Raw genomic sequence first — 14,427 nt, forward strand, 5'->3', positions numbered from 1 at the left:
TGATGGAAAACTTTTTAAAATGAAGCTTTTTAAAATTTGAAAGCTGATTTTTGTCTTTACTCATGTTATAATTGTCTTATATTTAAATTAGTGTCAGAATGACTGAAAAAAACCCAAAGTATCTGGAAGGAGGCAAACACTTTTTCATGGCACTGAATGTTATTATAAAATACAATTACAACATCTAATCACAACAGAATTTGTGTTTTAAGACATGATTACCGTTTTACATGTTGATTACTTGGATACACTATTTGTAGGTCAAGTAAGTGCATTATAATTTCATAACTGTATGCAGTGTGACATGATTTTTTACAGACTTTCTGTTTTATCACCACTGTGATCTGGAGAAATTCAGGTTTAAAGGAAGAGAGACAGAAAATGGACGTGTTAGTTGAGCCAGGATGTAGAGGCTTAGGTGAAGCGGTCAGCTCTTTCGTCAGGTTCTAAGTTCACTCAACACTTACTCACATTGGCTTTATTTGGCTAAAATTGACCTATTACACCTTAAATAGGTTATAGTGTACTAAGTTACTTTTGCAAGCTTTATGCCTTTTCAGATATCTTTTTGGATGTAATGTAAAGAAAATAGTCCAAAATTCAAAGCCTTCTTCTGTTAAAACTCGTTTTGTTTCTATTTTTAAATGTCAAAGACAATTTGAGTTAAAAAGAAGTAAAAGAAATGCCGATAAGGGCTTGTGAACAGATAGCAATTTAATTCTTTATACTACTATTCTTGTCTGTGTGACGACAAGTTGTTTTCTTGTGTCCCTCTAGGACTCAACAGAGATTATTATGTCGCTAGAGTTTCACTGGTCTTAACAAAGCTCCACAGCACATGGACCTGTCCATCACAAGGGCTTAGACACAGCAGTGGTTGCTGCTGGCTGTGTTTTATGCAGATGAGGGTGACCCATAAACTTAAACTATGGTTAAAAATAAAGAAAATATAATGGAGATAGCAAAGAAAGAGAGTGAGAGTGTTGTCAATTTAAGATAGTTAATGTATGAATTACTTTAACTTATTACTTTTCAACTTATCCAAATTGAAATGAATGTAATGTAATCAGTGTTGTGTGGAAATATTTTTTGGTACTTCTTTTTTAGTTGTTATTCAGTGAAATAGGATACTTCATGTTGCTTAATCTTTGATGTCCTTTCCACTGCAGCAGCAGATGGAAACCCCCTTGGAGATCCATGAAAAAATTATTTCATCTCATCTGAAGTTTAAACTTATGCCAGACATCAGTGAGCACTTAAATAGAGGGTTATCAAGCTACAACACGATGCAACAAGGTCTCTTTATTGTTTTGAGGAAAATTGTGAGCCACTCATTCATGCACAGAGAAAACCATCAAACACACTAATCCTGTAGTTTGGATTTAGATTGTTGATGGTTTCATTGATGCTGAAAACGAGTTCCCCCCAGCACAATTAAAGCCAAAGCTATCTTTGCCTTCACACTGCCAGAATGCTATTTTGGAGGTTAGTATGTGGGGACAGATATGTCAGCTGTTCAGCACCCTGCTCCATCACAGCACAAAAACACTAAGCGCATTATAGGCTGTCAACTTTAGAGACCTGGATGAAGCAAACAAACTTGGACTTACTTTTTACTGGTTATGCTTTTTCCGTTCAACTTGAAGGCTTTGTATAAGGTGGGATTGACAGATCTGATGTCATAATGGATCATTTATAATTTTCCTGAGGCAACAAGATGGATGTAGGGCATTCTATCTGCAAGTTTAGGTAAGTTAATCACTGCATTTGACATCTTATCATTTGTAAAAGTCTAAAGCCTTGACTTCTCTTTTCCACAATATATCTGAGTCCTTTTAAAGACTAAACATTTGGCTGTACTGTTTTAACATCATCTGCTTTTTATTTTTATGTTTTGTCAGATGTATTTGTTTATTGGATTTACACCATTGCTGACATATTGTTGTCAGTCTGTCAACTTTGCATGATATCTTTTGATACACCATAATGCCAAAAGTACTTGGTTAACACCTACATTCAAGTGTTCCAGTTACTTTCATGGCTGCGTGTGTTTAAGACTCAGCCCCTAATTGTGCAGAATACTTCTACAAAGATCTGTAAAAGAAAGAGTTGCTCGGTGAATTCAAGTATGTTTCTTTGATAGGATGCCATCTGTGCATTAAGTCCAGTCATGAGATTTCCTTAAACTATTCCATAATCAATTATTAGTGATATTATGACAAAGTGGAAGCAATTAGGGATAACAGCAACTTAGCCAAAACAGGAGTAGTTCCAGAAAAATCCTGTAGTGGATTCTGTGGATGTTGGCTTGTATATAGTGTATAGATGTCTCCCACTCTTTGCAGAGTATAATTACAGACCTCAGAGCTTCATGAGGCCTTCATTAGAACGACCATCTTACCTGTGAGACTTACATCACCAAAGCATCAAGTACAGTGATGTCAAGCACACATAAACCAGATTCCAGACCAGTGGAGAAATGTTCTCTGGAGAGACAAATCTAGCCATTCTTTCTGGCAATCCAATAGGCAAGTCTGGGTTTGGCATTTGCAAGGAAAGCAGCACTTGTCTGATCCTTACATCAAGTGTAACGTTTTGTGCAGAGGGAATTATGGTGTGGAGCTGGTTTGTTTTCAGAGGTTGGGATCCAGAACTCTTTATACTTCAACCTACCAAAACAACACCAGACACTTACAGTTTGACCAGCTGTACGTGTCTGACTATAGAGTCAGGCCATCTCCTGACTCTATAGGAACAGTCAGGAGATGGCCCCTTCAGTTCAAGCGTTACTGGACAACAGCGTGCAAATCAAGGTCTATGAGGACATGACTGGGTGAGACTGTTGTAAAGGAACTGGACTTGCTGTACAGTCTTCACCTCCAACCACAAGAAAACTATTTGGATGAAACAGTGGGGAGGCTGTGAGCTAAGCCTCGTACAACATCAGTGTCTGACCTTAAATATACTTTCCTGAAAGAAATGAGCAAATATTACCATTAACACACTTCTAAACCAAAAGAGTCTAATCTTTTGTTGTGGTAAGGCCTAAGAAAACATGATAAAAACGAGATGTTGTTTTAAGACTCAAAAGTATAATGTTGTCCTTATTATACGATTGATTGTTAGCAACCAGTGTTTGTCACTGTCTTGTCTTGTGCTACAGTGCCTTGCAAAAGTATTCAGAACCCTTGAACTTTTTTTTTTTACATTTTGACATTAAACCACAAAATTCTAATTATGTCAAAAATGGGTTCTTATGAGAGCTTGTCATGCATTTGTATTCAGCCCCTCAGCCTCAAGTGAACAATGTGTACTAATTAGGCCAATCTTGCATATTCTTGCTAATGTGTGTTTAGTGTTTTTCTGTTGGAAGGAAAACGTCTGCCTCAGTCTAAGGTCTCAGGCATCACTGCTGAGTCTAGGTGGTGCTGAATACAGCAGAGTGAAGTGACAGAGATTACTCCATCCTTCACTGCAGAGGATTAGTGGCATGCTATCACAAGGATTGTACAGAGAATAAGTATTTGGGTTTTTATCTTTGATTGGTCAGGCCTCTAGTAAAAACATTTTCAATAGTAGGCTGTGAGTTAGGTCATTGCATTTGTGTGTTTCTGTAGTAATGGCAAAATTGTCATTGTGACGTGTGATCTCAAACTAAACGAATGAGTGGAAAGAGACTGAGGTTGGTTTTAGTCTTAGTAAGACACATTATTAGTTTTTTCATAAAGATGTAACATATACCCACTTAGAACATTATTTATTTTTTCTTTTCACTGCAGATTCCTTGTAGAAAGTAAATAAACATCCATCATCCTCTGGAGATATGGGGGACAATAAACCTGGAGGGATTGTTGCAGCTGCAAGTAGGTTTTCCAATCAAACTTACTTTCAAAGCCAATTTTCAGTGTTTTTTGTGCTCTGATTAGCTGCCTCTCAAAACTCTAATGTTGTGTGCTTGTCAGTGAACCGACTGAAAGTGGAGAAAGGATTGGAAGATATGGAGGTGTCGGAGTGTGAGAGCTGCTCCTTTGAGGTGACTCTTAACCTGGCTTACATAGAAGGCATTTGGATCAGGGATGGGATGCAGGTTAAGTCGAAACCAAGTTGTCGCATCAGCACGCACGGGAAGAAACACTGCCTCATCCTGAACCGAGTGGCTTTGGGAGATGCTGGTTTATACTGTTTCCGGGCCAGTGAGGTTCAGACATCAGGCAGACTCGTTGTTAGAGGTAAGGTAATGCAGCACACTCAAGCATTTATGTGTATGTTCCACCATACTTGACAATAGGGGAGTTACACCCATTAATATTCTGCTTATTATACATGGCAGCAGCCTAACAATTAGTTTTTAATAGAAAGGACCCTCTGTCATTTTATATTTATACTCTGGTGGAACAAAAAGTATTAGGGTGCTGTAATGGCGGTTGTTTTAGTACTTAGTGGTTGAGAGAAGGTGACAGTAATAATTAGCAGGACAGTCAAAAACTTGGAACACCATGTTTTGTCCTTTAAGCACTTTCTGCTTCTCAAAACCCAATTGAACAGCTGATTTCTCATCTAACATCATACATCCTCTCATAACTCTAGAGGGCAGTGATGCATAGTTGTGATCTCACTAAACAGTAACTTAAGCTGTCTTAAAGAGACACCACACAATTACAACTGTTACAGTACCTTGTGCTATACGTATTTTTGTTAGAAACAATAGTTTCTCACAATGGTATTTTTTTCTGTTCTCCAATAAATGTACTCAAGTCAGGAACATATGAATTATCATAATCTCTTGCTGTTTTCTTCATCAACATTTTTTCTCATTTTACTCATTCTTTATCAAGTATTAAAAACAGATGCAAAGATTAAAAAAAAGCACATTTCAAGTTCTATCATTAACACGCTAGTCATCCTATGAAATTTTTCTGCCAGCTAGAGACATATATATTGAGAAAGAGCTGGAGGATGTGGATACGCTTGAGCGTCAACCCGTTAGTTTTATATGCGAAGTCAATCAGGTGGATGTGGATGGTCGGTGGTATCGTGATGACTGCAGAATCCGACCTGGAGACAACATCAAGATAAGACATCAGGGTGAGAAAATTAATCATTCAGAAGTACAGGTGTTCGGAACTGTGTTTACTTCTCCTTGAGTCTTTCAAATACACCTGGACTCAAAGACCACCAGACATGATGGATGAAAGTGAAAAATATAAAAATATTCAACATAATCTAATTTCAGGTAAAACTCATGCTTTGCTCTTCAAGTCAGTCAGACCAGAACATGCAGGTGAAATCAGATTCACTGCAGAGCGGGTGTCATCCTATGCCACTCTTACAGTAAAAGGTGAGTCCACACACTCGCACCGGATATACAGCAATATGGTCATTGCTGTTCAAATTTGTTGACTAAATCAGACATCTTCAATGCACAATCAAAATAGAATATTCAACTGTTAAAGATAAACATTTTTCACCATAATTTTTTTTTTGTCTTTTCTTGTAGAGCTGCCAGTCCAAATAATTCGACCATTGAGGGTCAAAATCGCCATGTATCGCCACAGAGGTTTACTAGAGTGCCAGGTGTCACGGCCTAATGCTCAGGTCAAATGGTACAAGAACAGGAAGGAGCTCCTGCCCTGCAAGAAGTATCAGCTAATCAGCCAGGATATTTACAGGCAGCTGACCATCGAAGATGTTCGCTCTTCAGATGAAGACACCTACACATGTGATGCAGGGGATGACAAAACTTCATGTCAACTTTTAGTGGAGGGTGAGGGTGAAGGGATACTTGCTGTCAGAGAAAACAGAATAAGAAATAGTGTTAGGTCTATCGGTTTTACCAAAAATGTACAACTTTTGCAAAGTAGCTTTAAGTACAGGATCATGAATAGCAGCTAATATATTTGTGTTTCTTTTCTTAAAAGACACATATCAGGAAGCACAAGCTGTGTGGTCACTTTAATATGTGTTATTGTTGTTGCCATGCAGAGCAGGCCATCAGCATAGTGCGGGGGATGAAATCTTTGGAGGTGATGGAGCCAAAGCCAGCGCTATTCCAGGTAGAAACTAGTCTAAAGTCTGGGAGGCCCCCGAAGTGGACCCTAAACAGTGAGGTCCTGGAGCACTCTGCAGGAGTGAACATTGACCGGCAGGGAAACCTCCACAGTCTTTGTTTCACAAGCACAGACAGCTCCATGTCAGGGCCTGTGGTGTTTGTGGCTGGGAAGAGCCGTTCAACAGCTCAGCTTTCTGTGAAGGGTGAGTTTTTCTGCCCTCCATTCAAAATGACATTTTGACATCCCAATATGATGAATCGTTGTTCTAACATGAAAAAATAAGAAAAATGCTTCAGAAAAGCATTTGCAAGGAATTATATTATTTTAAAGGCAGTGAAGAAACAAAAAAAAAATTCCTATATTTGCCAGATGTAAAAAATAAAAATGGCTTTGACAGCATTGCTTTTTATTAAAACCAACAATAAATTTTGTGCTAATATACCATGAAATATTTGTTACTGCCACATCTGTATTTGCAATGTAGAATTTTGGCTGTTCAATTTGGTGCCTTTTATTTGGAGACTTGGTAGGATTTAGATTAATTTGCTTTGGTAGATTTGTTAGATGAAGTTTCTAAAAATGGTTTATATTTCTTGATTACAAAGACCCAGTGATCATGCACTGCAAAATCAAATTAATTTGGATGTTTTTCAATCGTCTGTTGTACGTATCCTTTCATTAGAACGACCTCTTGACGTTGTTCAGCACTTAGATGATGTGGAAGCGAGGGAGAGCAGCTCTGTAAGTTTGTGCTGTGAGTTTGCCCCGTCTCCCCGAGTCGTGCGGTGGTTTAAAGGTCGCACCGCTCTGAAGCTCTCGAACAAATACACCATGAAGAGAGAGGGGAAACGAGTGGAACTGATCATTCACGGCCTGACGGGGACTGATGCAGGACAGTACCGCTGCATGGCTGGAGGTTCACAAAGTACAGCACAGGTCAAGGTTGAAGGTGCGTCAATAAAAAGCCTTTTTAATATCACTATGGTATGTCATTTGGCTAATCATGATCATCCGTGTCTTTGTGTTACAGCAAAAACATTGAAGCTGGTCAAACATCTTGAACCTGTTGACATTGAGGAAAATGGCACTGCCACTTTTTCATGTGAGCTCAATTATGTTGTTGCCAATGCCGAGTGGCTGGTTAACAACGTCCGCCTCAGTTCTAATGCCATCAACCGGATTCAGCACATGGGCACAATGCACAGCCTCGTGATGCAAAAACTTAGACCACAAGAGAGCAGGGTCACATTTAAAGCAGGCCTTCTCAATGAAACAACCATTTTAAAGGTTAAAGGTCAGATATGGAATTATCTGAAGTGCACTATAAAAAAAACACCTGAATTAGGGAAACACATAAACATGCTTGTACTTTTGTTGTCTCCAGAGCGCCCGGCAGTGTTTCTTAGGTCTTTGGAGGATGTCGTTGGAGAAGAACTAGGGGAGATCTGCCTGCAGTGTGAAATCTCTAAAGATTCAGTAACACCTCTTTGGAGGAAGGATGGTACTGTCCTGACACCTGATGATAAACATGAGTTTGTACAGTGTGGGAAGTGCAGGGCACTGATCATCCATTCACTGAGCAAGAACGATGCTGGACATTACACTTGTGACTTAGGCACCAGTCAGTCCAAGGCTAAAGTTACAGTACATGGTAAGGAGACTGTAAACTGTACTGGTCAGTTTAATCGCTTAATTTTTTGCAGTTGGTATAGCTCAATCTAAAATAGTCAACTGTCTATTCACTATAGACAGTTGACTATCTGTCAACTGTCCCGCATTTACCACATGGGGCTGTTTGATCAATTCTTGTATTTGCAGATCTACATGTTACCATTGTTCAGCGGATAAAGACGGTATCTGTTCTGGAGAGTGAAAACTGTACTTTTGAGTGCCTTCTCTCTCATGAACTGGATGATGAACCCATTTGGACCATCAACGGTCAGGTGGTGGTTACCAACAGTCGCATTCAACTTGTCAACAACAGTCGCATCTATAAGATGGGAATTAGAGATGTCGTACTTTCTGATGCTGGTGACGTTGTCTTCACAATTAAAGACCTGAGTTGTAGAACCATGTTATTTGTGAAAGGTGAACAGTTGTGTCTTATGTGCTTGTTTTGCCCATTTAAAGCAGACATTAAGATGCTAAGTGTTTTTCCTCCTTTAGAGAAGCCTGTGCACATCTTCAGAGACCTGCTAAATGTAAAGGCTGTACCTGGGGAGGACGCTGAGTTGAGCTGTGAAATCACCAAACCAGAAGTCACCATTCGTTGGCTGAAAAATGGACGTCCTATCAGGCAGAGCCCTAAATATGAGATGAGCATTGAGAAGAACCTGGCACGCCTGGTGATCAAGAATGCCTCCATCAGAGACACTGGTGAATACTGCTGCGAGGCTGATGGTGTTGCATCCCGAGCCAAGGTGGAGATCAGAGGTAGTTATGGTTTTTTATTCATCTTTCACTTGAAGTAAGAGTCTCACAGGATACAACTGGTGTTTTATCCTCTCCAGTGAGTCTTGATTCCAGCTGTACGATTTGGATGAGAGTTTCAGAAATTGGTGTAAACGATCAGTGTCTTTTTATGAGCACACTGTGTCCTAGCAGGATAATGCACCATATCACAAAGGCCCAAATAACTCAAAAAGCTTTCTCAAGAATGACAAAGAGGATATTGTACTCCAATAAGTCACCAGATCTTAATGTTAAACAGCCTCTTTAGGATGTGTTGAAATTGTAGATTAATTTCATAGTACGAAAAAATCTCCTGCAACTTATATGAAGAAAGACTTGCGCTGAAATAATGCTAGCATATGACATTGCCTTATTAAAATCAGCATAAAAAATTTATTTATTATAATTATATTGTGTAAATTGACAAAAAAGTATCTTTTCAAAATCTACTAAACTTACTTTTTCTTTCATTTAGAACTTCAGCACACTTTTGCAAGGGAGTTGAGAGATACTCGAGGAGAAGAAAAGGGTAAAGTGACACTGGAGTGTGAGACCAGGCGGTCTGCCAAGCGTGTGACATGGCTAAAGGGCATGGTGGAGCTCAGATCTGGGAAGAAGTATGTCATCAAACAGAGGGGAGTGGTTCTATCCCTTACCATCACCTGCCTAGAGAAAACAGACTCGGATATTTATGTGTGTGATGTTGGTACCATGCAGAGCCGGGCACAACTTACTGTGCAGGGTGAGTCAATATGCAAAGTGTGTTAGTTTGGTAGGATCACTGCTGATCAGTCATGTTTATTTCCTTTCAAAAGGTCCTTATGCTGTGCCATATAAAATAAGTTTTTGTTGAAGTTTCTGTCATCATACACAATATAAGAAAAAACTCCAATAGTTGATTTATTCAAATGAAGTAATGTAAGACCTTAACAGTAAGCGGCTATTAATTACTGTTTTTCTTGACAAAAATTATAGCTTTTATTAAAAAGCTCCCGAAAACCATTGTGATTATAGTGTCTCTTTAAAAGTATTCATTCAAATTCAAAGTATTCATGACCTTTTAAGGTTTTCTGATTTTGCCACATTATAATCATAACCTATAGTCTATTTTGTAGGAATTATGTGATAAAGCAAAAAGAGATGGGTATCCGTGTAGCATAAGCAAAAGAATACATGGTTTCCAAAATATTTAGAAAGAAGAATCTGCAGATGTATTCAACCCTCTAAACTCTTGTATTTCTGAATGATCTGCATTTTTCAAGTCATTTAGGAGACACAGCAAAAATATGGAAATGTGACAAAGTCTTAGGTCAGAAGGAGAATCTATTGCAGTACTTGAAAATTGATCTTAACAGACACTCTTTCGCACATTAAACTAAACTTTAGTCATTTTGCAAAGAATAGATATAGCTCTCAGGCTCTAGATTTGAAAAGCGAAAAACCAAGGAAGATTTGATCTACAAAATATTGGCTCAGCTTGGCTTTATGTAAAAGCCCAGCAAACTTTTCAGATTTTTATTAATAAAAAAATAAAAGTTTTATTTACTAGTCAAGTATTTTGATAATCTCAGGTACCATCAAATCCTGATAAAATGCATTGAAGTTTGTGGTTATGATGTGACAAAAGTTTAAAAGCTAATAAGAGCTACTCTATTTAGTCTTCATGTGGTTATGACTTTTCCTTATTTCAGGTCAGAAGGTGATAATCTTGGATGAATTAGAAGATGTGGAGTGCCTTGAAGGTGACACAGTAACATTCAGGTGTCGAATTTGTCCCGATGACTATTGGGGGATCAAGTGGTATCTGGACGAGACTCTGCTTTATACCAATGAGCTCAATGAGATCCAGGTGATACCAGGAGGCCTCCACACCCTTACTTTTAGACAACTTGCCCGCAAAGACACTGGTACTATTTCATTTGTAGCAGGGGACAAAAGATCTTATGCCTCACTGCTAGTTAGAGGTAAGGACTTTGACCTTTCTATGAGATTTTAATATTTATTTACACTTCAGTCAGATATAATAAGTCCGTTTGTCTTCATATTACCAGAAAGGCGTCCTACCATCATCAAATCACTGGAAGACTGTGAGGCTTTCGAGGGAGGAGGCTTAGTTTTATCTTGTGTGACTTCTAAGCCATGTCACATCTTGTGGTACAAAGATGGCTGCCTGATGTGGCACTCCTCCAGATACTTCACCACCCATTCTGGCTGTGAAGCCCGACTGACCATTCGAGAGGTCAGCAACAGCGATGCTGGGGTGTACGAGTGCAGCAGTGGCTCTGTCACAACCACAGCTGTCGTTACTGTCAAAGGTATGAACATAAAATGTGTCACTTACTGTTACCATGTCTTGCTTATTTACTAAAGTCTATAGAGTCATAGCAGGTTTTTGTAAAGGTTGCTGTCTTCTTCAGCCATCCCAGCAGAGTTCACCCAGCCTCTGCATGCTGTGGAGGCCAAAGAAGGAGAGGCTGTTACACTAACCTGTGAATATTCTTTACCTGGAGTCCAGTTTCATTGGAGGAAAGATTTTGAGAACATCCGACCTGGAGAAAAGTATGTCATGAAACAGAGGAAAACCATCATCTCTCTTACCATCAAAGCACTTCTGCCCGAGGACTCAGGAGAGTACACATGCCATTGCAGGCAACACCAGACGACAGCCAGTCTCAAAGTGCAGGGTAAGCTATGTGAATAGTTTTTGTTCACAATGTTTACTGTTTTACTGAAACACTTTGTGTTACAACGTATGTATTTCTTTTACAAATATGAAACATACTCAGCAAGAGACACAGAGAAGTTCTTAGGTTTTACATTTTTAAAAGTATTTGTTACTATAACTGCATTATTATTTTACAACACCTTTCTGTTAATAAATAAATAAATCTTAAAAACAACAACAAAAAATATTTTAGTCTGTTTTGTAGTTGTGATCTGAGAATTGAAAGTTCATTATGTTCTATATTTTTTCCAGCTATTCCCATTACATTCATTCAGAAACTAAGGAACCTGCAAGCTGAGGAGGGCAGCAGTGTGATATTGCGCTGTGAAATTTCTAAGCCTGGAATACCGGTAGAATGGAGGAAGGAGCACGAATTGCTGAGGAATGGTGTCAAGTTCCAGATGAGGAAAAGGGAAACCACTTTGGAGCTTCTGATTTGGAAACCTGCACCTGAAGACAGTGGGGTGTACAGCTGTGAGTGTGCAAATCAGATAACATCTGCCACAGTCAAGATCACCGGTAAAATTTTATTACCTAATGAGCTGAATGATGGGTTTAAGAATAAACTGGAGTTAGCTGTCTAACCAATGGTTACATGTAACTCCTCAGCTCTGCCAGTCACCTTCAAACAGAAGCTGAGGAACGTGTTGATTGAGGAGGGCAACACCGCTACATTTCGTTGTGAACTCTCCAAGCCTGGTCAAACTGTTGAGTGGAGGAAAAGTCGAGACAGAGTCATCAGGAATGGAGAAAAGTATCACGTGCGACAGAGAGACACACTGACTGAACTCAGGATCATTGATGTGTCTCCTGAAGACAGTGATATCTACACTTGCATCTGTGGAAACATTGAGACAACAGCCACCCTGACTGTAAATGGTAAAAAATAAATAAATAAATACACACAATGCAATTCAAGTGTTTGTTTTTCAGTTGACGAAATTCAGACTTTAGGTCATTCTGGTTATAAATGATATTAATAAAGAAAAATGAAAATTAGGCTAAAACATTTTATATTTTGGATCATTGGCCTTTGTTAGAATCACTAGATTCTATCAGATTGACATTCTTTTAAACTGGTTTAAATATCATTTAGGTAAAATAAAGTTGTATGCTGATGACATCCTCCTTAAATCAAGCTGTTTTAGAAACAACAGCCATTTTACTATTTCTTTTAGTACGGTGTATAAAAGGAGAGAAATGAATGCAAAGACACAGGGATCAAATGTTTTTAGAATGTCTTAAAAGGTTACTTTTATTCTTCAACTTAAACTTATCAACATACTTTTTTTTCTTTTTTTACATTTTAGCCATTCCTGTGACCTTCAAGCAAAAGTTGAAGAACCAGCAAGTGGAGGAAGGACACTACATCACACTGCAGTGTGAGATTTCAAAAGCTGGTGTCCCAGTTGAGTGGAGACTTGGAGGAGAGCAGTTGGAGAATGGAGAGAAGTACCAGATAAAGCAGAGGGATTCCACCCTGGAACTGACCATCAGGGAGGCTGTGCCCGAGGACAGCGGCGTCTACACCTGTGTGTGCAGAGAGCAGAAAACAAAGGCCACAGTAAAAGTCATTGGTATGGTTTTTTGAGACAATTTTAGTACATTTTATCTTCCTAAGTATTCAGTGCTTGCCAGAAGTTTACAAACATGCAACATGTGCATGAAGACAATATTAATTTTGGGCTTTAACGACTGCATTGAATCAATAATTTTCTAGGTTGTAGTGATAAAACATAAAAAAATGTGTGCACAAGCTTGAACTTAATCTTTTACCAGATTCACACAATGTAAGCTAAATTCATAAATCCATACCCTCCATGTGGAAACAGTATTTGGATGAAGATCTCTGCATGATTTTGAAAAACAGCAGAATTTACATGTCAATAAATATGCAACAAGCAATTCTCACTGCATGTTAGACCATTCCTTTTGGTGAAATAAGAGTTAATTAAATTGGTAGGTTTCTTGGCGTGGTCTATGCATAGTCCAAATGTTTTAAATTTTGCTGAGGTCAAGAACACTGTACAGACTGTCAAGCATGGTGGTGGTGTTGTTGGCTAATAAAACCATGTAGTCCAGATATCATTGGAGATATATGGATATATTTGCACCTGTATATTTAATTTGAAAGATATGTGAATTAGGGAAAAGTTAACAGTAAATTGAAAAAATGTGCGCTCAATTTATGTTTTCAAAACTGATTATATTTGTACGTTGCACCATCATTCCACCATGGAAAAAACTTAAAATGTATCATTAATGCATCATCAAACTTAAAATGGCATTCATGCCATCCATCCATCCATCCATTGTCTGTTCACCCTTGTCCCTAATGGGGTCGGGAGGGTTGCTGGTGCCTATCTCCAGCTACGTTCCAGGCGGGAGGCGGGGTACACCCTGGACAGGTCGCCAGTCTGTCGCAGGGCAACACAGAGACATACAGGACAAACAACCATTCACACACAACACACACCCCTAGGGAGAATTTAGATAGACCAATTAACCTAACAGTCATGTTTTTGGACTGTGGGAGGAAGCCGGAGTACCCGGAGAGAACCCACGCATGCACAGGGAGAACATGCAAACTCCATGCAGAAAGACCCCGGCCGGGAATCGAACCCAGGACCTTCTTGCTGCAAGGCAACAGTGCTACCAACTGCGCCACTGTGCAGCCCACATTCATGCCAATGATGAATATTTCTAAAACTACTGCCCAGTACTGTATTGGAGGACTTGATTTTTTAACACTGCTACGCCTTTCCCTTGCTTGGTTTAAATTATCTCAATTATTTCTGTTTTAATAGCGGTTCCTGCCACATTTAAAGTGAGTATGAAGAGCCAAGAGGTGGAAGAAGGGAATAGTGTGACTTTACAATGTGAGCTGTCAAAGAAAGGGGCCCCTATTCAGTGGCTGAAAGAGGGACAGGTGCTGTCTGAAGAGTTAGGCTGTGATAAATACCAGATAATGGTTGAAGGAAGGAAAGTTTCAATGACTATTTTCAATGCACAACCAGATGATGCAGGGAAGTACAGCTGTATTACTGGAGATGAGAAAACCACAGCGGAAATCAGAGTCAAAGGTAAGTTGGGATATAAAAATAAACCTTCATAGCAATTATACAATTTTGAGAATTACAGGAGAATAAGAGCAGATCACCATGTTTGTTTAACCGAGGAAGCCAAATACCATTTTCTTTT

At 39.0% G+C, this 14,427-nt stretch overlaps 1 protein-coding gene across 13 annotated transcripts in view; it reads left to right on the forward strand.

Moving 5' to 3' along the window:
- Nucleotides 1-1,528: 1,528 nt before the first annotated feature.
- obscna (obscurin, cytoskeletal calmodulin and titin-interacting RhoGEF a) overlaps nt 1,529-14,427 on the forward strand; it is a 49,227-nt gene continuing 36,328 nt past the window's right edge. For 7 of the 13 annotated variants that reach the window (XM_028028563.1, XM_028028566.1, XM_028028565.1 and 4 more), the window contains exons 1-20: nt 1,529-1,749; nt 3,780-3,863; nt 3,963-4,229; nt 4,924-5,085; nt 5,234-5,338; nt 5,498-5,764; nt 5,983-6,252; nt 6,733-6,999; nt 7,081-7,344; nt 7,435-7,701; nt 7,869-8,138; nt 8,217-8,483; nt 8,977-9,243; nt 10,193-10,465; nt 10,553-10,816; nt 10,919-11,185; nt 11,479-11,745; nt 11,836-12,105; nt 12,537-12,803; nt 14,034-14,309. In XM_028028563.1, coding sequence (XP_027884364.1) covers nt 3,824-3,863; nt 3,963-4,229; nt 4,924-5,085; nt 5,234-5,338; nt 5,498-5,764; nt 5,983-6,252; nt 6,733-6,999; nt 7,081-7,344; nt 7,435-7,701; nt 7,869-8,138; nt 8,217-8,483; nt 8,977-9,243; nt 10,193-10,465; nt 10,553-10,816; nt 10,919-11,185; nt 11,479-11,745; nt 11,836-12,105; nt 12,537-12,803; nt 14,034-14,309 — 4,597 coding nt within the window. In that variant the 5' untranslated portion in view covers nt 1,529-1,749; nt 3,780-3,823. Of the gene's footprint in view, nt 1,750-3,779; nt 3,864-3,962; nt 4,230-4,923; nt 5,086-5,233; nt 5,339-5,497; nt 5,765-5,982; nt 6,253-6,732; nt 7,000-7,080; nt 7,345-7,434; nt 7,702-7,868; nt 8,139-8,216; nt 8,484-8,976; nt 9,244-10,192; nt 10,466-10,552; nt 10,817-10,918; nt 11,186-11,478; nt 11,746-11,835; nt 12,106-12,536; nt 12,804-14,033; nt 14,310-14,427 lie in introns of those variants that run through there. The other 6 variants (XM_028028573.1, XM_028028572.1, XM_028028571.1 and 3 more) reach the window with 3 other exon arrangements.

The sequence above is a fragment of the Xiphophorus couchianus genome, chromosome 9 (assembly GCF_001444195.1).
Source record: "Xiphophorus couchianus chromosome 9, X_couchianus-1.0, whole genome shotgun sequence".
Taxonomy (NCBI): domain Eukaryota; kingdom Metazoa; phylum Chordata; class Actinopteri; order Cyprinodontiformes; family Poeciliidae; genus Xiphophorus; species Xiphophorus couchianus.